We start from the raw sequence: 21,039 nt of genomic DNA, 5'->3' as shown, positions 1-21,039 counted from the left end.
TTTGACAGTAGAAAACCAAGGGGGGTGTGTGTGGGGGTGCTAGGCTCTTCCCACCCCTACTTACTAGTCAGCCCCTAAAACATTCTAAGGTCTGGGGAGACAGAGATAGAAATGTGGCAGTCCCCACTGTGAAAGAGGTAAACATGAAGAGGGGGAGACTGACATGTGCAGAGAGGAGAAATACAGAATGGGGAGAAATGAAGATGGGGGAGAGCCAGACAGTGTGGGCAGGGAGAGAGCATGTTCACCTGGAGGGTCCAGTGAAGGGCTTGGATGTGGTAAAGTCCAGGGGTCAGGAAAGGCGCTAAGGAATGTATTTCAGTCAGGTCAGGGGGCTTGTGCCAATGCAGGGAATTGACAGTGTGGGACGATTTCGTGGTAGTCTCAAAGGGCTGGAATCTGGAGTGTGGAGGAGAAGAATGAGAAAGAAAACTGGAAACTTGTGACTCAGTTTACTCATTTGTAAAAAAGACAGTGAAAATATCTTTCATGTCTACCCCATTGAGTTGTGAGGATCAAAAAGAGTTTTCCATCTTTTCTCCCCCATTTTGAACGTGGCTAACTTTACCATCTAGCATCCTTTGGCAGGAACGATTGTACCAGTGCTTAGCCTTCATTAATTAGTTCTTGAATCTACGTCTGAATTTTCTTTTCTTAAAGCTTTTATTTTTCATTTGCTCCAGAACTCTTTTAGACCAAACCCTCCTGTTAGATGACATTTTCATGGTTGTCCAAAAGTTTGGGAAGCAGGCGGACGTCACCCGGAGCGATTCCTTCTCCTGCCTGGCTCAGTACTTACAGTTTAGAAATGTGTGGGCAGGGCAGTGTTGTTTATGTAAAAGAAAGGGGAACGATGATGGAGGTAATGCTTGCTTTAAAAAGCCATTTGGAAAGTAATTATGATTGTTTTGGTTATTCATTTGTGCACTGTGTGGCAGAGTCCCCAGAAGTCAGGGCTTAGGGGCCCCTCTGGGAGAGCACATTCTTGGGGGCTCCAGATGCCCTCCTGGGGAATCCCATTCATGAGGTCCTCATACCCAACATGGAAAATGGCACTTACCTTGTAAAGTAGCTACAAACCAAACTGAGTCTTTCCATGCTTTTGGTCTCCTCGTGATTCCTTCCTGCCTTTGATTTGTGTTTGTGTGTGTGTGCCCATGAAATCGAGCATCCTTTTACTCCTTAACAGTTTATGATGAGATGTCTGCTCAGCTGTCTTCTCATTCTTCTTCGCTTTCCCTTCTGTGTATTCTGATCTCCCTCCCACATTACCACACTTCAAAGGAAAGAACAGTTGTGCTTTTTTTAACCGTCTAGTTTAATCTGAGGAGTCCATTTGATTTAAGGAAAAGCAACCACCCCCAAACCTCTTAGCTGACTTTGCTTTTAATTCAGAGTTAAAAGAACTTAGTGATTGTTTTGTTTTATCTTCATATTAATTCATCAAATATTAAGTATCTGCTATTTGCTAGATAAATTCAAAAATGAATAAAAAGCACCGGTTCCTCAAGGGAACTTATGTTTTGTAATATATACACACTTGCATATATTGAACAAAGCAAGGCATTAGGTTTTAGAAGGAGATGTATAAACGACGTCTCTGAGGTTTATCTAATAGAAGCTGAAAAATGTACTTAAATAATGCTATATTTGATGTTTTTGTTTTTCTTTTTTCCCTTTATCAGAGCAACAGTACATATTCAGGTAAATGATGTGAATGAGTATGCCCCTATATTTAAAGAAAAATCCTACAAAGCTACAGTTATTGAGGGGAAGAAATATGACAACATTCTAAAAGTGGAAGCAGTGGACGCAGACTGTTCCCCTCAATTCAGCCAGATCTGCAGCTATGAAATTGTAACTCCAGATGTGCCCTTCATTATTGACAAGGATGGTAAGGAAAAGGAAGCAAACTGAAATAAATTTCCTTAGTAGGACCCAGCACTTTCTTGGCAGATAGTTCACTTCTGAGTTGTCCAGTTTCAAATAAATCTTCAGACAGGGCAGTTTTGTAAAATGTTGGTGTTGATCACAGCTTGGGAACTCGATCCATAATCTTTACATTTTGTTTCAAATTTTAACTCCAATCTTCTCTCATTTTCTTCTTTGAAATCTGGAGTTCTTCTGTTCTCCCATGAGGGTCCTCTGTTTTTCTTTCTGAGCAAAAAAAATAAAAAGCTATTTAACAATCTTTATTTTTTAGACTTCCATCTTTTTACCAACATGAATGGGTAAGATTGCCTTTGGAGGCTGGGTTCCTAGTGCCTTATAGCCACCTTCCCTTTTCACCACCCACCCCTGGAATCAAAAAGCTTCTGCTGGTTCTAGGCAGATTGGGGACTGAGGCCTTTGCAGTTCAACAGGGCTAAATTTAAATTCATTACAGAACTTCCTTTTTATGTGATCATGCCCTTTTGGGGGCACCAAAGACAATTTTTAAGAACTCAGAGAAGTCTGAACCTAGAAGCTAGTATTAGATACACTTCTCCTTTACGGAGAAAACTTAACACTCTTTGAAAACCTTACTTTTTAACAGTGAACCTTTTAGCAAGAAATTACTAGCATGTTACGTCATATTAGAAATATTTGAATTTATATGGAGCGGTCTCTTCTTGTGTGCAGATTCTTACATCTTTGTGTAAATATAAACCCAAGTATAAAGACCATAAGAATGTAGAGTGATAAAATTGCTATTGTTTTTCCTTAAACATTTCTTAAAGGTTGGTTGGTCTCATGTATATTAAAAGTTTATGTAAATAAAAATGAGGGCTAATTACCTCAAAAACATGGTTATATCTTATGAACTCATACAGCTTGGTGTTTAGCCATGGGACAGCTGAAATGAAAAGCCGAGTAGTTTTTTGTTCTGATTACATTATTTTCTGTCTTTGCCAGGCTATATAAAAAACACTGAGAAGCTAAGCTATGGGAAAGAGCCTCAGTATAAGCTGACAGTTACTGCATATGACTGTGGGAAGAAAAGAGCTACAGAAGATGTGTTGGTCAAGATTAGCATTAAACCCACATGCAAGCCTGGCTGGCAAGGTCTGTACGGCCCTTTCCTCTTCTGTCAGTGTGTTTTTCTTGTTTGCACTCAGAAATGTCTAATTACAAACTCATAATGTGGGGGTGTTTTTTGCCCTAAACCTCTCCCCTCCTCTCTACTCCAATTTGTGCAGGGTGGAATAAGAGGATTGAGTACGAACCTGGTACTGGGTCTTTGGCCCTTTTCCCCAACATCCATTTGGAGACTTGTGATGAAGCCGTCACCTCAATCCAAGCAACAGTGGAGCTGGAAACCAGCCACATAGGCAAAGGCTGTGATCGGGACACATACTCAGAGAAGTCTCTCCACCGTCTTTGTGGTAAGTGTTCTTGCAACTTAGCTTGAGGGATACTAGCGGCCCCTTCCTGCCAGTTTCCCGCTTGTCCTTTTTCATGACAATCAGAAAGTGCTTTCTTTGTACGCTGATAGAAGGCCTTACTGGGAATTACTGTGCTTTAAAATTATTTTACTCATTTAGCAAAATTCTTTGATGCTTCTGTTTGCAGTACAAGTAAGGGTGGGAAAGGCAGGGTTTTTGAAGGTTTTCTCTGTGTCAAGAGGTGTGTTCAAAGAGGCCAGTCTTGGGAAAACATGGGTCTAGATCCTGCCTCTGCCACTTAGTAGCTTTGAAAGATCACTTAACCTCTCTGTGGCTCAGTGTCTTTATCCGTAAAATAGGGGGAAGAAGGAAGCAGGTCGAGATTGAGGCAGCTCCGTAATACATGGTGTGTACGCAGAGTCTGAGTCAGGAGCACCCTAGAGCCCATCCTGCCTCAGACACTTACCTGACCTCAGTTTCCTCATCTATAAAAATGAGGAGTTTGCACTCAGTGGATTGGATAATATAAGGAAGTGCTTATTGTGTGTTAGGCACTGTGCTGTGCACGAGGATGCCAAAACAAGGAGATAAGACTCTTGTCAAAGAAAAAAGACTAGAATATTAATGCTAATACTGTGCCATGTGAGTTCAGCTTGTCTTTCAGTTTATCATGAATATATATCCCGGTTATTTCTGACTTGAAGAGAGAAATATTGAGACTAACAGAGACCTTCTACAGGTGTTCCCCAAGGTTTCAGATAACACATATAGGAATCTCAAAGCCCAACCCGAGTTGATAGTCCATGATTGGTTGACCAGATCTCTGCCCTGTGCCTCCTGGGCTGTCCCCTTACTCGAGGGACATCTTCTCCCCTTCCACTCTTTCCTCCTCTTTGATATCTTGGTCCTTTCTTGACAGAAAAAGGGGAGCAGGCTCAGATGTGAACCAGACTGCATGCAGTTCCTTGATCTTAAAGTACCAGATTTAATACATTTCCCCAAGAAAACCATTTTTGTCCTGAACTTTATCACTCATCTGCCTTTTCCAAGGATTTTGGAAAGGACTTTAGATGAAAACCTTTTAAAACATTTTTATTTTTATAATATGTTTCTAAAGTCCCTACTTTCAAGGAAAGCAGGTAAGGGGAGGGCCTTCACCAGGCAGCTGGTATAGAGTGGGAGAGGGAGACACCACAACATATTGGAGATCTATGAGATCAAATCTATGAGATTCTAAGGATATCAAAGAATAGGTTTAAAAAGAGGGAGGCAGAGAAGAGATGGGAAGATAGGACATTCTTGCTTGACAAGAAGAATTAGACAATCAGAGGTGACCGATCATAGCTATGGCCAGCACTGTTTGTCGCTGAATTGGAGTGAAGATGCAGCTCATGGGCATGGAGGAGACCAGCGTGATTAGGGGGACAGTCGTAACCAGTGAAGTACTCAGAAGACAGCAAGCCAGGTGCAGGGTTCTTGCCCCCAGAATCCAAAATTGAGAGATAGAGAGGGGGATGGAATAGACCTCCAAGGCCAGCAGAAAACAAGCATTTATTAAGCACTTACTGTGTGCCAGGCACTGTGCCAAGTGCTGGAGCTCCAAATAAAAGCCAAGAGAAGGATAGTCCTTGTTCTCCAGGAGCTCACCCTCTGCAGGGAGGAGACAAGATAAGGGAGAGCTGGAAGCAGAGCTGGGAGGGATGTGAAGGATGGCCAGTCTGGATGTCAAAGAGGTGTGCAGGGTGAGAAGGCTCTGAGGGTCAGTTAAGTCAGCCAGCGTTTATTAAACCCTTACTGTATGCCAGGCTCTGTGCTAAGAACTGGGGATGCGATTAGAAGCAAAAAGACAGTCCCTGCCCACAGGCAGTTCTCCTTCTAATGGGGGAAGACACACATGAGACAGTTGAGAAGGGGCACAAGGCAGGGCACCTTTCAGAGTCAGAAGCCCTGCCTGAAGAGGAATGGAGGGGTGAGTGTGGCAGGCCTATATACTTCTTCAGAATGGAGCTTCCAAGAGGACTTCTCCAATTGGAGGAGGGAGCCAAGGAGGTGGGCGATTGTCCAGGTGAGAAGGCCTCTTGGGACTGCAGGATCAGGAAACTTGAAGGCCTCTCTGCAGGATTTTCTGGGGAAAATCTGCACCCCTTTGTTCTGTGCTTGGCATGTACTAAGTGCTTCATAAATGCTCATTGGCTTGAGAGCGGCAATAGCAGCAGCTGGGTCCGCTGAGCTCCTGGTTCTGTATGTATTCTCCCCTAGCAAATCTGAGAACCTCACAGAGAGGGATTGTTTCATTACATGTATTTCTGTCCTCAGGGCCAAGTGCTTATTGATTGACTGACTAATTTAATGCGCTCCGATCCTTTTTTTTTTATTTTTAAATGTGGAAATGAGGTAAGAGAACAGACCTTGTGACTTTTCCTAGCTGCGTTAGTTAGGGATGGGCCCTCCCGGAATGTTCGGGGTGTATGTAGATTTTGAAGGGAAGCCAGGGGAGGGCTTGCTGCCTGGGCATGCTGCTTGCTTCTCAGGGTCCTCGTGGCTAGAGTCGACGTCTAGAGCAGCTTGTCAGCCTGCCTTCTCAGCAGGTTTTTTAGAGTAAATGAGTATGGGTTGTTCTTCTGCTACAGGGTTAGGACAGACATGAAATGAATTTCGATCATTATGGAAACATCTCCCAGCTCCGAGTTCTCCTGTTTTCACTGTTGGGGCTTCTTACAGGTGCATCCTCTGGGACTGCTGAACTTCTTCCCCCTCCAAGCAGCGCCTTGAACTGGACTGTGGGCCTCCCCACCGACAATGGCCATGACAGTGACCAGGTCTTTGAATTTAACGGCACCCAAGCAGTGAAGATTCCAGAAGGAGTCGTGACCATAAATGTGAAAGAGCCCTTTATGATCTCTGTGTGGATGAGGCACGGGCCTGGGGGCAGGGAGAAGGAGACCCTTCTTTGCAATTCTGATAAGACTGGTGAGTAAATGCACTTTTCATCACCTCAAACCTATCTGTGGCTTACCAGAGACGTGGTCATATTGACATCCACTGAACTTGACGTCTGGAGTGCACATTTTGTGATATCATTTTGTGATATTTGAATAAAATAGTGTAAGCTAGTACATCGTCAGGGCCACCGAACCCTGGATTGCAAATGGAAAGCAAACCACCAAAAGTGCTACAGAGCCTAATTCTTTTTATTTTTTTATTTTATTTTTTTTTTGGAGAGCACCATTCTTAACAGGTTTTTACAGTGCACCTATGTCAACAAGCATTACTCTGGATGTTACTGTTTCTTTTGCAGCTGCTGGAATAAAAGCCCCCAAAGTCAAGGTCAAAAACAAGTCCAGATACCTTCTGACTTGACTATTCAGAACTGTTTCTTTTTTAGAAAGAAATGAAGTATGGGGTTTTAATGCAGTTATTCTGTTGTAACAGTGCATGATTTGTAATGCATGAATTTGCCTCTTATTTGAGAAACTGCTCCAACTTTATCCAGTTGATTTAACACTAGTTGTCTTTGTAGGATTAAAGAAATTATATGGAATGGAGATTTGCTTCTTGGAGAAAAAGTCTAATCTCTGTGGTAGAACTGCTTTGGTGTCCTGGGAACAGCAGTTAGAACAACAGTAATAACATCAGCAAACACTGATGTATTGTAACATAGGACAATGACAGTAGTTAACTTTATTTAACATTTACGTTATATGTGGAATATATTTATATATTATATGCCTACTCGATGCCAGGCACTGTGTTAAGTGCTGTACAATTATTATCTCATTTGATTCTCAACAACAACATTGCCTGGAAGATAGGGGCGATTATCATTCTAATTTACAGATGAAGAAACTGAGGTAAAGGTGAAGTGACTTGCCCAGGGTCAGTTTGTAAGTAGCTGAGGATGGATTTGAACTCAGGTCTTCCTGACTCTAGAGCTGGAACTCTGTTCCACTGTGCCACCCCACAATGCCTTCAGTGACATGAGCTTTTGTAAACAGTGCAACCCTTCTGCATCTGATGCAAGGGAACCCTGTTACTTAATTTCCTAATGGCATAAGAATTTTCACATTTGTCATCAAGAGTAATGAACTTGTTCATCATAATGAACTGTCAGGCTTTTTGGTGCATTTCAAGTAAAAAGAAGTAGAGACCCTCAGATTTCATCCATAATAGTACTAAGTTTGAACAGAATTAGCTAAATCAAGAGGATCAGCAATAGCCTGAGTGCTGCTTCTTATCAAAAGGAAAGGAGAGAAGTTTCCTGCTATTTAGCAAAGTAGTAGTACATCTTGTGAAATGAATTTTTAAAAAAAATATTTGTCGTTTGTGGCATCTTAAGGCTAGTTCATTTCTCCTTAATTAAAAAAAATGATGCTGAGATTCAGGAAATACTTGGAACAGGACACATAGGCCTGCTCAGCTCCTGTTGTGACACCTTGGGAAGGCAGATCATCGGAGACAGGCAGATTGTTTGTTTAGAACTGCTTCCCTCATGGCCCAGAGTGGCCCTGAACCAAGTAGACAGGCTGAGTATCTGTAAGATACTCTTTTAAAAATTGCTGCTTCTTTATTTTCATTGGGTACCGAGGTCACCAGGCATGTAAGTAGGTGTTGAGAGTAGGATTGAATGTTAATTTTATGTTGATACCTTTTAGAGTTTAGTTTTGTTCGACTTCTTCCTCCTCTCAGAACTGAAAATAACTTTTTTGTCTTCATTTTTATTTTTTAATTTTTTTTATTAAATTATTTTGTTTTCAGTGTTCTACAATCACTTCCATATATCTTAGATTCCCCCCCTTCCCACTCCCTCCCTGAGATGGCGTACAATCACATATAGGTCCTTCACATACATTCCTATTACATACATTTTTACCTTGGTCATGTTGCATAGAAGAATTAAAATGAATGGGAAAAAACATAAGACAAAACAAAATATAGTACAAAAGAAAATGGTCTGCTTCAATCTGCGATCCAGCTCCATAGTTCTTCCTCTGAATGTGGAAGGCGTTTTGTCTCAGGAGTCCATTGGGAATTTTTTAAGTCCTTGCATTGCAGTGAAGTACCAGGTCTACCAGAAAAATTCCTTGAACCCTGTGGTTGTTGCTGTGCGCAGAGTTCTCCTGGCTCTGCTACTTTCGCTCAGCATCAGTTCATACAAGTCTTTCCAGGCTTCTCTGAAGTCTTCCTGTTCATCGTTTCTCATAGCATAATAGTATTCCATTACATTCATATACCACAACTTGTTAAGACATTCCCTAATTGATGGGCATCCCCTTGATTTCCAGTTTTTGACCTCCACAAAGAGAGCTGCTATAAATATTTTTGTATATGTGGGACCCTTTCCCATTTCTATGATCTCTTTGGGATACAGTCCTAGAAGTGATATTGCTGGGTTAAAGGGTATGCACATTTTTGTAGCCCTTTGGGCATAGTTCCAAATTGCTCTCCAGAATGGTTGGATCAGCTCACAGCTTCACCAGCAATGCATTAGTGTTCCAGCTCTGCTACATCTTCTCCAGCATTTACCATCTTCCTGTTTTGTCATGGTAGCCAATCTGTTAGGTGTGATGTGGTACCTCAGAGTTGTTTTGAATTGCATCTCTCTAATCAATAGTGATTTACAGCATTTTTTCATGACTATAGATAGCTTTAATTTCTTCCTCTGAAAACTCCCTGTTCATATCCTTTGACCATTTATCAACTGGGGAATGCTTGTCTTGATTTAAAAAAAAAAATACTTTACACCTATCCTGGAGGGAGTTAATGACACAGGGTTATCATTCCTTAAGTGTCACTTGTCCACCCTCATGACACTTTGTGGTTGCTCTTCAGGGATGTTGTTCATGTTTTTTGTCGGTTTCTCTTCGTTATATACTAGTCTTCCATAGTGACCTGCCATATTTGCTCTTAAACATTCTCTAGTTCAGAGGGGTCAGATGTGTGGTCTGTAGGCCACCCCATGCAGTTGGGAAATATTTGACAAAAGTAATGCCATTATGCAACTGTCCAGAAGGTTGTTGAGAGTGCCATCTCTGTTTGAATTTGATACTCCTGCTGCACTACTGCATGGCAAAGTTCCTTTCTGCCAGAGAAAGAGCATTTTAAAAATCAGCTTTAAGAAGTGTCTTGTTTTCTGGTTTGAATATTAAATTTGTTACATAATACTTACAACTTTTTACAGATATGAACCGGCACCATTATTCCCTCTACGTACATAATTGCCGACTGGTTTTTCTCTTCCGTCAAGATCCTTCGGAGGAGAAGAGTTACAAGCCTGCTGAATTTCACTGGAAACTGAACCAGGTGATTCACTGATTCACATGATTTCAGTTAGCTTAGATTCCATTCTCGTTCTGCTTTTAGACATTTGACTTAGCTTTATGCCTTCTGTTTTCTGTCTTAATTGTCACGTCTTAACGTTGCAGCCCTGGAGTTACGTCCTACAGAAGGATCTGGGATCTCTCAAGTTGTTGCTGTTAACCCCCTTCTACCCCTCAAAAAAATCTTGTATTTATACATATATTTCATATATTATCATCTGTGTGCATGATGTTTCTCCCCAGGAGACTAATCTGCTTCTGGGAAGCAACTGTTTCATTTTATCCTCATACCCCCAGTGCCTAGCACAGTGCTGAATGGGCGAGACACAAACCCAGCTAATGCTTGTTGAATTAATAGGAGTCTGTTATGGTAAATATACCAGTCCATTTGATCATTCCCTTTTTGCTGGACATTCAGGTGGCTGCAACACTCCCAGGATATATGAACTATTGGGTCAACAGCAATGAATATTTTTATGGCTCTTACTGTGAACCATCAGTTCACCTTCCCAGCTGTGGATAAATGTGCTTACTTTTCTCTGTGAACCCTCCAGGATTGAGTTCCATTGTTTTTCACTATTTTTTTTTACCATGTTAATGGGTGTAAAGTGGTACCTCAGACTTGTTTTATTTTGTGTCTCTGATTGTTATTGAGGTTAGGTGTTTTAAAAAGTTGTTTACAGTTAATGCTGTGTGTGCTCTTCCTTCCTCCCTCCCTCCCTGCCTTCCTCCCTTCCTTCTTTCTCCTTATATATTTTAGATCCTAAGTTTTTATCTGTAAAGAATGCCTTAAATATTTTCTTAATCTGTTTTTTAAATTTTAGACTGAAAAAGTGTTTAATAGCTTTGTGTTGAATAATTTAAAGAGTTACTAAACTAGTTGAGTTGTATTGCTGCCTAATATTAAGTTCCTAAGAAGTATTTGATACAAAAAATGTGGCCCACAAAGCTGCAAAGGGAGAAATTGTACCAGGTGAGTGGCTGGAGAGGTAGCGGTTCTTCCTTGGGATTCTAGAATGCTGTCCTCTTGCGTTTCTGGTTTTATATTAAACACGTGCTCATAACCTTGCAGTCTGTAGTATGTGTAGGTCAGAGCAGGTACCAAGGTAGTAGATTAAGGCCTACTCAGTTCCTTGCCTGTCAAAATCAGATTTTTCTGCCATATTTACAGCCCCTATGTTTAATATAAATGGCATTAGCAGGAAGAAATGGATGTCATTTAAATTAATAAGTCCTCCTGCTACTAGGTGCTCTATTTACTTTTCTGTTAGAGCTGATTCAGATCAGGAATGCAGGCTGCTCATCTGACCTCCTTATAAACATAAATCAATCAATTTGAACCACATTTTAAATCCATGGTACTCTTATTATACATTTAAATAAGAATTTAGTACAACAGGTAGTTTTTTGAACATGTCATTGTATGGCATTGAGGGGGATGCAAAGGTGAATGAGGTGTGGTTCCTGCCTTTAAACAATTTATAATCTGAGAGAGTAGTTGTGATTTGCTTTTAAAATGAAAGTAGTGAAGAACTGCTATTTTTCTTCAAAGGGAAAATTTTTTTTATTATCTTAAGATTTTTTTTTTTTAATCATGAGGTTTTTCTCTTAAAGATACTCAAAAGCTATTTCTTCATTTGCTCTGTGACAGAGGTGGGAAACCTCTGGCTGGTGGCTTGTTTGCCCCATGACCACTGGGGGTGGTGGTGGTGGTGGTGGTGGTGTGTGAAATTCCAAGAAATAATATTCACATAGATCCCTATAGCTATTACAGAGCGCAGCATGACTCTAAGTCCTTAGTAGCTGTACCTCAGAACTCTAAAGATGAGATGGCAGCAGCTGCTTCTCATTTTTCTCCCGCTTGAGTGCATCTTCATCTTATCTTGTATGTGCCTTTGTGGGCATCTTTCCCTGTCTCTTAGTGGGTTAGAGTCTATCTCTAACATTCTGAGGTTTTCTACCATCACTCTGTGTTTTTAGGTTAGTAACAACCTAAAAATAAATTCAGTAGATTCAACATTTATTCATTCTTCAAACCTTAACCTTTTTGTGTTGGTGCTTCGCTATGTCTTATGCCTAGCTAGGTTCTTTCTCTTTAGTGAACCTAATTTATTTGTTAAAGATTTGCATCTATAAGTTCTATTTGTCAAAGAATTAATAAATTCAAAGACTATGTCATTATATAAACTGTAAAGCATAAGGCCTTTAAGTCATGAAGACTTGACTGACAGAGAGTAGCATGCTTTTCTAGTCTTTCGCTTTTTTCAAATATGAAAAATATAGCCATGAATAAGTTCACATTCCATCATGGGAGATATATACACTTAGAAGCATATGCAAAATAAATGCAACGCAGTTTTGAGGTGGAACTGTGGCATCTGAGGGAGGGGGAATCCAGGAAAACCTCGTGTGTTTGTTAGCTGAACTTTGAAGGAAACCAGGAATTCTAAGGGGGCAGAGCTGAGGATAGAATCCATCCCAGTCTTGGAAGAGTCTGTGCAGATGGGAGAGAGAGTGTTGTGTGTGACAAACAGGGCCAGTTCAGCTGGACCCGAGAGTGTGGGAAGGGGAGCCTGCACAGGTAGTTTGGAACCAGGTTGTAAAGGTCTGTAAATGTCAAAAAAAGAGGAGTTTATATTTGAACCCAGGAGTAATAGAGAGCCACTGGGGGTTATTGAGCAGGAGAGTGACCCACAGGTTAGACTTGTGCCTTTGGAAAATCATTCTGGCAGCTATGAGAGAAAATGAGTTGGAGCCAAAAGTGCCTTAGGAGTTGTAGTAGTACTGTTGGAGTGGTCCAGCCAAGGAGTGAGAAAGCTTTCAATTAAGCTAGAAGCTATGTAAATAGTTTGGAGGTGAGAAGATGCAGTTGCCATCAATTCAGCAAGACTCAGCAAATGATTAGATAGCTAGAGTGATGGGGGAAATGAAGCATTGAGGGTCACTCCAAGGTTGCAGATCTGTAACTGGAGTGTTGGCGTACACTGGGCAGAAATAAGAAGGTTCAGAAGAGGCAGAGGTCTTACCAGAAAAGGTGAGTTCTGTTTAGGACATGTTGAGTTGGCATTACCTACGAGACATCCAGTTTGGAATTTCCATTGGATAGTTGGTGGTGTTGAGCTGGAGCTCAGGAGGGAGACATGTCCAGTGCTGGCTAAATTCCTTTGGAAAATGCTGATCTGTTAGTTTTTGCGCCTTTCCCTTTATCTTCTCAATTTATGTCCTTAGATAAAGGCTGTGTTAGACCACCACCACATTCTGTATTCTTTCCTTTGCCTCTCTTAGGTGTGTGATAAGGAATGGCATCATTACGTTCTCAACGTGGAGTTCCCCAGTGTGACTCTGTATGTCGATGGGGTTTCCTATGATCCATTTCCAGTGACTGAAGATTATCCTCTTCACCCTTCCAAGATAGAAACTCAGCTGGTGGTTGGAGCGTGTTGGCAAGGTAATGTAGAGCACCTCACCAAGAAGACATTTTACTACTGTGGTAGAAGGTGGTAGACAGCTTTCTGTCTTGGATTTTCCATGTCTTATGCCCCCCTTTCCAGTGTAACTGTCTCTGCTGTGGCTCTGTATCAGTGGGGCATAACAGTGCCTTACTTTCACATTTAATGCTGTTTCTCTTGTGAAAGGATAGTCCTCTTTATGCATTTGGGTCCTAAGAGGAAAAGTTGCAAAAAGCAATTTATAAGTACTCAATAAAGAGGCAGGTGGTAGACTTTGCTCATCTCATGTAACCAGTGGAACTTTTTCAGGGGACAGGTGATTGCTGGGCCTCTTCTGTTAGGAGAGGATCCCTCCCTGGCTGAAGGTCCCAGGTTGTGTGCACTGGGCAACATTGTACGTAATAGTCCATTTGTAGGATGGCAACAGGGGAAAGGTGTTCTCTTCTAAAGAAAGTGCTGAGCACCAGCTGCTCACATAAGAAGCAATTTCTTTACTGTATAAGGACAGTAAAACTTGAGTGGGATTTAATAGACGTTTCAGAAAAGGGAGTACAAACTGGAAGGCCTGAAACACTGATCTCCAGAAATTTAATGGATTTGGAAATTAGAATTGTGAATTTCAGGAAAAAAAGAAATTTATATTTCAGCTGGGACTGATAGGTGGCACAGTGATAGAGTGTCGGTCCTGGAGTCAGGAAAACTCATCTTCCTGAGTTCAAATTTGGCATCAGACACTGACCAGCTGCGTGACCTTGGGCAGGTCACTTTATTCTGTTTGTCTCAGTTTCCTCACCTGTAAAAAAATGAAATGGAGAAGGAAATGGCCAACTATCCCAGTATCTTTGCCAAGAAAACCCTAACTTGGGTCACAAAGAATTAGATACAACTGAAAAACAACGTAACAACAATAAATAATGTCAGCTGTAGATTTGTGTGATTTGAACGCAACTTTTCCTTTTAAGAACTCTTTGTCCTGGGTTAGAAACACATGAAAGACCCTAATCTTCCAAATTTGAATTTGACTGATTCCTTGTGATTGTCACAAGTTAGTAAGAGCGAGAAATACACAGTTGTTAATTATAGGCAAGTTCAGCATTCATAGCTTATTCGCAGTATTCCTTTTCAGGTGATTCATACTTGGCATTTTTGTTGAGGTGATTTATCAACATTTTTGAAAAAAGTAGAACATGAAGAAAAGGAATGATGATGCATAGATGCTAGCATTATTTATAATTTAAAGAAAAAAATCACTTTCTATTCAAGTTACTTTTCTCCTTCAAAAACATTCTGTAGATCTCTAATAGTTTGTTATCTAAGAGTCCTATTATCAATAAGGGTTCTGAATAACAAAGGTTTCCTCCCCTCCACTTTGGGGACAAACCTTACAATATAAGGTATCTCTTTTGATCTGATTATAATGAATTTACCAGGAGTAGGAACCCAACACAAGAAGAGCTTTGGAAGTACCTCTTCAGGGACATTAATTAGTCCCAAACGCCTCCTCCCCTTCTATCTCCTTCTCTCCCTCCAACCATCCCTTCCAGAACACAGGGTTATTATAAAGTTTGTTTCTTCAATAGTCCTTATATGGGGCAGGCTCTTCAGAGAGTCAGAGTGAAAGCTAGACCTCGGCCCTGCCTTCAGAGCTCCTACAGCTTAGGGAGGGGAAAAGCCTGGGCAGTCACTGTTTGCAGAAATACAATTTAGAGAATTCATTTAAAAACTTGCAGCAAGGAGACAAAGTCTAGAGCAGAGATGTGTTTAAAAGTTTGTATTGTGTTTTACCAGAACTCGAGGCATTTTAGGATTTAAGGCAAGGCTAGAGTCCCCTCCTCTCCCCCAATACCCTCTAATCTGGGCTGTATAAGACCAGGGTACCCTTTACAACAGGAAACTAGTACTTAATAAGCACTGAGCACTGTGCTTAGCCTTAGGGGCACAGAGAACAAAGGGACCCAGGCTCTGCTCTCCAAGGGGAGAGGGAGGGAGACAGCGTATATACATACAAGTACATGATAAATATATGGGAAGTAAAATCAAGGTACTTTTGAGGATTAGGGATTAATGGGGTAGGGGTGGAGATCAGCCACAGAAGGCAGCATGGAGGTAAGCTGGGAAGAAAGCAAGGAATTCTGAAGCCTGTGGTGGAATTGTTCAGTATTGATTTGTTTTCCAAGAAACCTCACTTGAGGGGGGATTGCCTCTATGGCAACCAGTACTTCATTAATTCTGAATGTGAGCTAAAGCCAGACATAGGCAGGAACATATCTTGTCCTAATAACTAAAGCCTCAAGGTCAGAATTATCAAGTACAGTCTATAAATAACTCAGGCTTCAAGCAGGTACTCCATTTCTACATCAAAAAGTCAGTATAAACAGATGCTAAGATTTCAAATTGTGAAACTAGATCTTAGTGGGAAAATGAGACCATAAAGAATTTGTTTATTTAAGCTTTAAGAAAAGCTCACCTTGCTTTTTCTGAGATAATTGTATAGGGGCATAACCAAGATGGTGGAGTAGAAAGATGCATATTCTCTAGCACTTCCCCCACAGCCCACAAAATACCTGTAAAAAGGACTCTCAACAGTCTAAAACAGCAGAAGCCACAGACAATGGAGTGAAAGAGGTTTCCAGCCAAAGGTAACCCGGAAGGGCAACAGGAAAGGTCTGTCTCACAGGACGCTGAGCTGGAGTGGAGCATGGCCCTGGCCACAAGGCACTGGGAGGAACAGAACCTGAACAGACCTCCAGGCAGAATTCCTAGCAGGGAGGGTCCCAGATACCTCAACTCACAAGTGACAAAGAAAGCTCCAAAGGTCAGCGGAGGAAGGCTTTCCCAGCTGAGGGAGAGGGAACAGGGGTTTCTCTAGCAGTAGCCCCAGGTGATGGCAGAGGCTGAGGCAGCAGACTGTAGGCAGCTACAGAGGCTGGAAGCAACCTGGATCCATTGTTCAGGCAGCTCAGCTTAAAGCCTCTGGCAGTAGGGAGCAGCTGATCTAAACCTCAGCCCTTTGTGAAGGCCTCTCTCCCCTCCCCCCTCCCCCCCCCCAAAGCCCAGGGGAACCAAGCAGCTGAGTCTAGTGTCTTGACAAAGGATTCAGAAGTCAAGTAACTGGCTGGGAAAATGCCCAAAAAAGGGAAAAAAAATAAGACCATAGAAGGTTACTTTCTTGGTGAACAGGTGTCTCCTCCCATCATTTCGGATGAGGAAGAGCAAGGCTTACTGTCACAGGAAGTTAAGACCCCTGCCTCCAGGGCCTCCAAAGTGAACTTAAACTGAACTCAGGCAGTAGAAGAGCTTGAAAAGCAAGTTAGCAGCTTGCTAAAAGAGATCCAAAAAAAATACTGAGGAAAATAACACCTTTAAAAAGAGGCTAACTCACCTGGAAAAAGAGGTCCAAAAGGCCAGTGAGGAGAAGGAGGCATTAAAAAGCAGAATTAGCCAAATGGAGGAGAAGGTTTAAAAGCTCACTGAACAAAACAGTTCTTTGAAAGAGAGAATTGAGTTCAGGGAAATGAATGACTATGACATAAACCAAGTAGTTAGAAAATAAAACCAAAAGTTTGAAAAAATAGAAGATAATATGAAACATCTCATTGGAAAAACAACTGACCTGGAAGATAGATCTAGGAGAAGCAATTTAAAAATTATGGGACTACCTGAAAGCCATGATCAGAAAAAGAGCCTAGACATTCTCTTCCATGAAATTATCAAGTAAAACTGTTCTGATATTCTAGTACCAGAAGGCAAAATAAATATTGAAAGAATCCACTGATCACTTTCTGTAGGAGACCCAAAAATAGAAACTCCTAGGAATATTGTGGCCAAATTTCAGAGTTCCAAGGTTAAGGAGAAAATATTGCAAGCAGCTAGAAAGAAACAATTCGAGTATTGTGGAAATACAATCAGGATAACACAGGATCTGGCAGCTTCTACATTAAGAGCTCGAAGGGCTTGGAATAGGATATTCCAGAAGGCAAAGGAACTGGGATTAAAACCAAGAATCACCTACCCAGCAAAACTGAGTATAATACCTCAAGGGAATAAATGGTCATTCAGTGATATAGAAGACTTTCAAGCATTCATGTGGAAAAGACCAGAACTGTATAGAAAATTTGACTTTCAAACACAAGAATCAAGAGAAGCTTGAAAAGGTAAACAGGAAAGAAAAATCAAAAGATTTTCTAAAGCTGAAATATTTACATTCCTACATGGAAACGAAATATTTATAACTCTTGAGACTTTTCTCAGTATTTGGGTAGGTGGGGGGATTGTACACACACACAGAATATAAGCTGTGTTGAATCAGAAGAGATGATAGCCACAAAAAAAGATATAAAAGAAAAATTAAGGGGTGAGGGAGAAAATTACTGGGAGGAGAAAGGGAGAAATGGAATGGGGCAGGCTATAACTCATAAAAGAGATAAAGAAAAATCTTGTTCAATGGAGGCGAAAAGGGAGAAGGGGAGAGGGGAAAGTGAAGCTACTCTTTCCTTATATGGCTTAAGGAGGGAATAACATGCTCACTAAATTTGGTATGAAAATCTATCTTATACTATAGGAAAGTAGGGAAGGAGGCAACAAGTGGGGTGAGGGGAATGATAGAAGGGAGGGCAAATGGGAGATAATAATAAAAAACACTTTTGGGAAGGGACAAGGTCAAATGAAGGAATAAAAAAACAAGGGGGGATAGAGTAGGATAGAGGGCAATATAGTTACTTACACAACATGATTATTATGGAAGTCTTTTGCAAAATGACACATATTTCGTCCGTATTGGATTGCTTGCCTTCTCAGGAGGAATGGAGGGAGGGAGGGAAGTTGGAATTCAAAGTATTAGAAACGAATGTTGAGAATTATTATTGCATATAACTGGGAAATAAGTAACACAGGTAATGGGGTATAGAAATTTATCTTGCCCTACAAGAAAAGAGAGAAGATGGGGATAAGGGAAGGGTGGGGTGCGATAGAAGGGAGGGCTCATTGAAGGAAGGGGTAATCAGAATGCAAGGTATTAGGGGGTGAGGGGAGGGGAGAGGTGGGGAGAAAAATTGGCCATGTTACAAAGTGATGCAAAAGCAATTAGTGTTAAAAGAATTGACTGAATTAATTACTGAGACTAAGTCAGAGACATCTTTAGTTTGAGGAAATAAATTTTAGTCTAAGTCTCCTGGAGGCAGGTAACTTTGGGTAAAATTTGGCATTGATGGAAAAGTTAAGGTATTCATGGTAAATTTGATTTTATGATTGTTATTTACTCAGGAACTAGAACGTGTATAGAAAGGCATGTAGCCACTTAAGACTTGCCTCAAAAGATGTTCCTTAGCCAATGTGAAATTATGGTCATATCTGAAACCTGGTTATTGGAACTTGTGATTTTAAGATTCTGTGGGACTGTTCTTCTGAGTCTAACACCAGGTATGGGTAGCAACAGTGGGGGATGTCTTATGAAGCGCTTGAAGATTAGCAGAGCTCTTTACAAAGGTTTCATTTTCCTCCCAGTAATCCAGGCAGTGACTCTCCCTGTTGTATAGATGAGGAAAGAGGAAACTAAGGCCTACACAAGTGAAGTGGTTTTTCCCAGAGTCACACAGTTCAGTTGGCATTGGAGGTGGGATTTGATTTCAGGTCTTCCAGAGCACAAGTTCAGCCCCCTGGCTATTGTGCCATTGGGCTGTCCAGTTTTTGCCTTTCAAGGACTTGCCGCAGATGTTAGCTGCAAAAGAAAAACTTGGGTGTCTTTGGTCTTCCGTGGGCGATGTATGTGTCCTGCCACTCGTAGGCTCCCTCCCCTTGAGCTTACTCACCTTGAAGGTCACCTCTGGGACCTCTCCAGTACAGCCACAGGCTCTTCCTCTGTGGGGTCTGGTCCCAGCCCCTGCCCCTCCCTGGCTCCTCATACTTGTGAGGAGGTAAATGAGTGATGGAGTTACAAGCCAGGATGGGGATGGGGGCAGCATGTTGTTAATCTGTTTGGCTGAGCTGTTCTTTGTTCTAAGGGGTGGCTCATTGGGTGGGAAGGAGGGATATGTTCAGAAATGAAGATGATGTTATAAAAAGTTTCCAGTGAAAGATTTTAAAGGGTGAGCTGTAATATGGGCTGTGCTGTTTGTTTTATGAAATGTGACAATGTTGAGCTTCAGTGAACTTTTCCTCCCTGGTAATCCAGATTGAAATGAGCCACAGTTTGGCACATGCACCCTGTTTGTCCTCTTCCAAATATGACAAAGGGGCCTTGGGGGTAGAAACCGTCCACTGGAAACACTCTAGGGTTCAGTGTCATATTGGGAGGTGTAGCCATTTGTGTGGCCACCAGAGACTGTGGGGGTAGTGGGAAGATCCTGCCCCTCCACAGCCCTGTCACCTGAGGCAGGTCATTGCCCTACAAGCCCTGTTTCCCTGAGTCGGCCTTGCTAAAAGGAGATCATGTGTATAAACCACTTTATAAACCTTAGGGGTGTTTGTGAATGCAAGTTGTTCCTCGTGTTGTTGTTCCAGGGGCTTCACCCCCTGCCCTATTTTGAACACGTCCAATGATGGAAGGTGAGGTCCTGTGGGCTGAGAGGGATGGCATTTCTGTGGGGCTGGGGGTCTGCTGTCCAGGGCCCAGTCAGAAGATCCTAACCTGTTGGTCCTTCTCTGCTGTCTTTGTCTTACTTTTCTACAGAGTATTCAGGAAATGAAAATGACAATGAGACTGAGACGGAGGCAGTGACGGTGACCTCTGCAGGTTGCTGGAGTTTCTTTCCTACTGTTTTCTATCTTATTTCCCTTTCAAAGACAAAACAACCACCTCATTCCATATTTGCATGAAATCGCCAAGTTGCATTTTGGCCACAGATGCCATCTGAGCAGCTTCTGGGCTTGTCTTTGCCTCGTGCTCGTGGCTTCTCTGGACTTTCATTTTTGCCCTTTCACAGGTGCCCAGACTTCATTAGGATCTCAGTGATGTGAGAGCAGAGGTTTATTAATACACAGCACTAATGGCAGCATCTTTCCATCAAGCTTTGTTCATGTCCCATTGCATGTGGCCTTCTGAAATCCCCAAAGGCAGGGTTGGGGATTGCCTCCTCTTCCCGCAGGGCCCAACCTTGAAATAAAGCACAACTCATCCCTCCTGGTTGGACTGAATTCTGCTTTGGTTTTCAGGTTTTTGGGGCATGGTTCATTTCTCAGTATGGTGTTTATCCTTAGGACTAAGTGGAAAGCAAAGAGCTTTCTTGAATGCTCAGGATAACTGGCTTATTTTAGCCTAATCTGGAAATGAAGGATGCTTCTAAAAACTTCTTTCTGGCTCCTGACCAATTTAGGGACAAGGTCTCTTTTTACCTTGGTTGGGGCTTTCGGGATCTGATATCCCATTTCATTCTGTGATCCTTTGTGTCCAGTCTGTGTAGGTCCGTCAGTGTTTTGCTGGCACCAGCTGGGTAAGTTAGCTAGGCTAAAAGGCATTTGGATCAGTAGTTAGATGGTTTTTAGGAGTGTATTTACTTTCCTCATCATGGTTTGCTGAGGATATCCTAAAATTAGTTTGTATTCTCAGAGCCTGTATTCGTTGGAGTGGTTTGGGGAAAGGCAAAAAAGGAGATACACAGATGACTGTTAACAGCGTTAGGTGCCTTAGTATCTAATGAGAGAGTTCATTTACATCTCAAGATGAGTCTGTTGCATCCTAAGTCATTGTTCAGAAAGCGGAGGTTGAATCTTCCTTGGGGAGAGGCGAGGACGCTGCAGCATAGGAGCCAGAAGGCTGCTTGCTTGTCCGCACTTTACCATCCAGGTCCCCTGGCCCTTCTCTCTTCCTCCTTCTCCAGGTCATATGCATGGTCATGAGTTGTTTAATTTCTCCATTGTGCATTTATGTAATCGCAAAGCTAACAGAAATGGTTGTGAACTAACCTGCATGTT

General features: G+C 41.8%; 1 protein-coding gene across 5 annotated transcripts in view; it reads left to right on the top strand.

Annotated features, from left to right (window-relative positions):
- Nucleotides 1-21,039, top strand: part of CLSTN1 (calsyntenin 1) — a 93,084-nt gene that overhangs the window by 64,590 nt on the left and 7,455 nt on the right. For 3 of the 5 annotated variants that reach the window (XM_072608797.1, XM_072608799.1, XM_072608802.1), the window contains 7 exons: nucleotides 1,686-1,894; nucleotides 2,896-3,045; nucleotides 3,180-3,365; nucleotides 6,087-6,335; nucleotides 9,544-9,665; nucleotides 12,968-13,130; nucleotides 19,799-19,861. In XM_072608797.1, the coding sequence (XP_072464898.1) occupies nucleotides 1,686-1,894; nucleotides 2,896-3,045; nucleotides 3,180-3,365; nucleotides 6,087-6,335; nucleotides 9,544-9,665; nucleotides 12,968-13,130; nucleotides 19,799-19,861 (1,142 nt within the window). The remainder of the gene's footprint in view (nucleotides 1-1,685; nucleotides 1,895-2,895; nucleotides 3,046-3,179; nucleotides 3,366-6,086; nucleotides 6,336-9,543; nucleotides 9,666-12,967; nucleotides 13,131-19,798; nucleotides 19,862-21,039) is intronic. The other 2 variants (XM_072608801.1, XM_072608800.1) reach the window with 1 other exon arrangement.

This window comes from Notamacropus eugenii, chromosome 5 (genome assembly GCF_028372415.1).
Source record: "Notamacropus eugenii isolate mMacEug1 chromosome 5, mMacEug1.pri_v2, whole genome shotgun sequence".
In the NCBI taxonomy this organism is placed as follows: Eukaryota; Metazoa; Chordata; class Mammalia; order Diprotodontia; family Macropodidae; genus Notamacropus; species Notamacropus eugenii.
The sequence above is the reverse complement of the archived record's forward strand: the minus strand, read 5'-3'. Positions and strand labels throughout refer to the sequence as shown.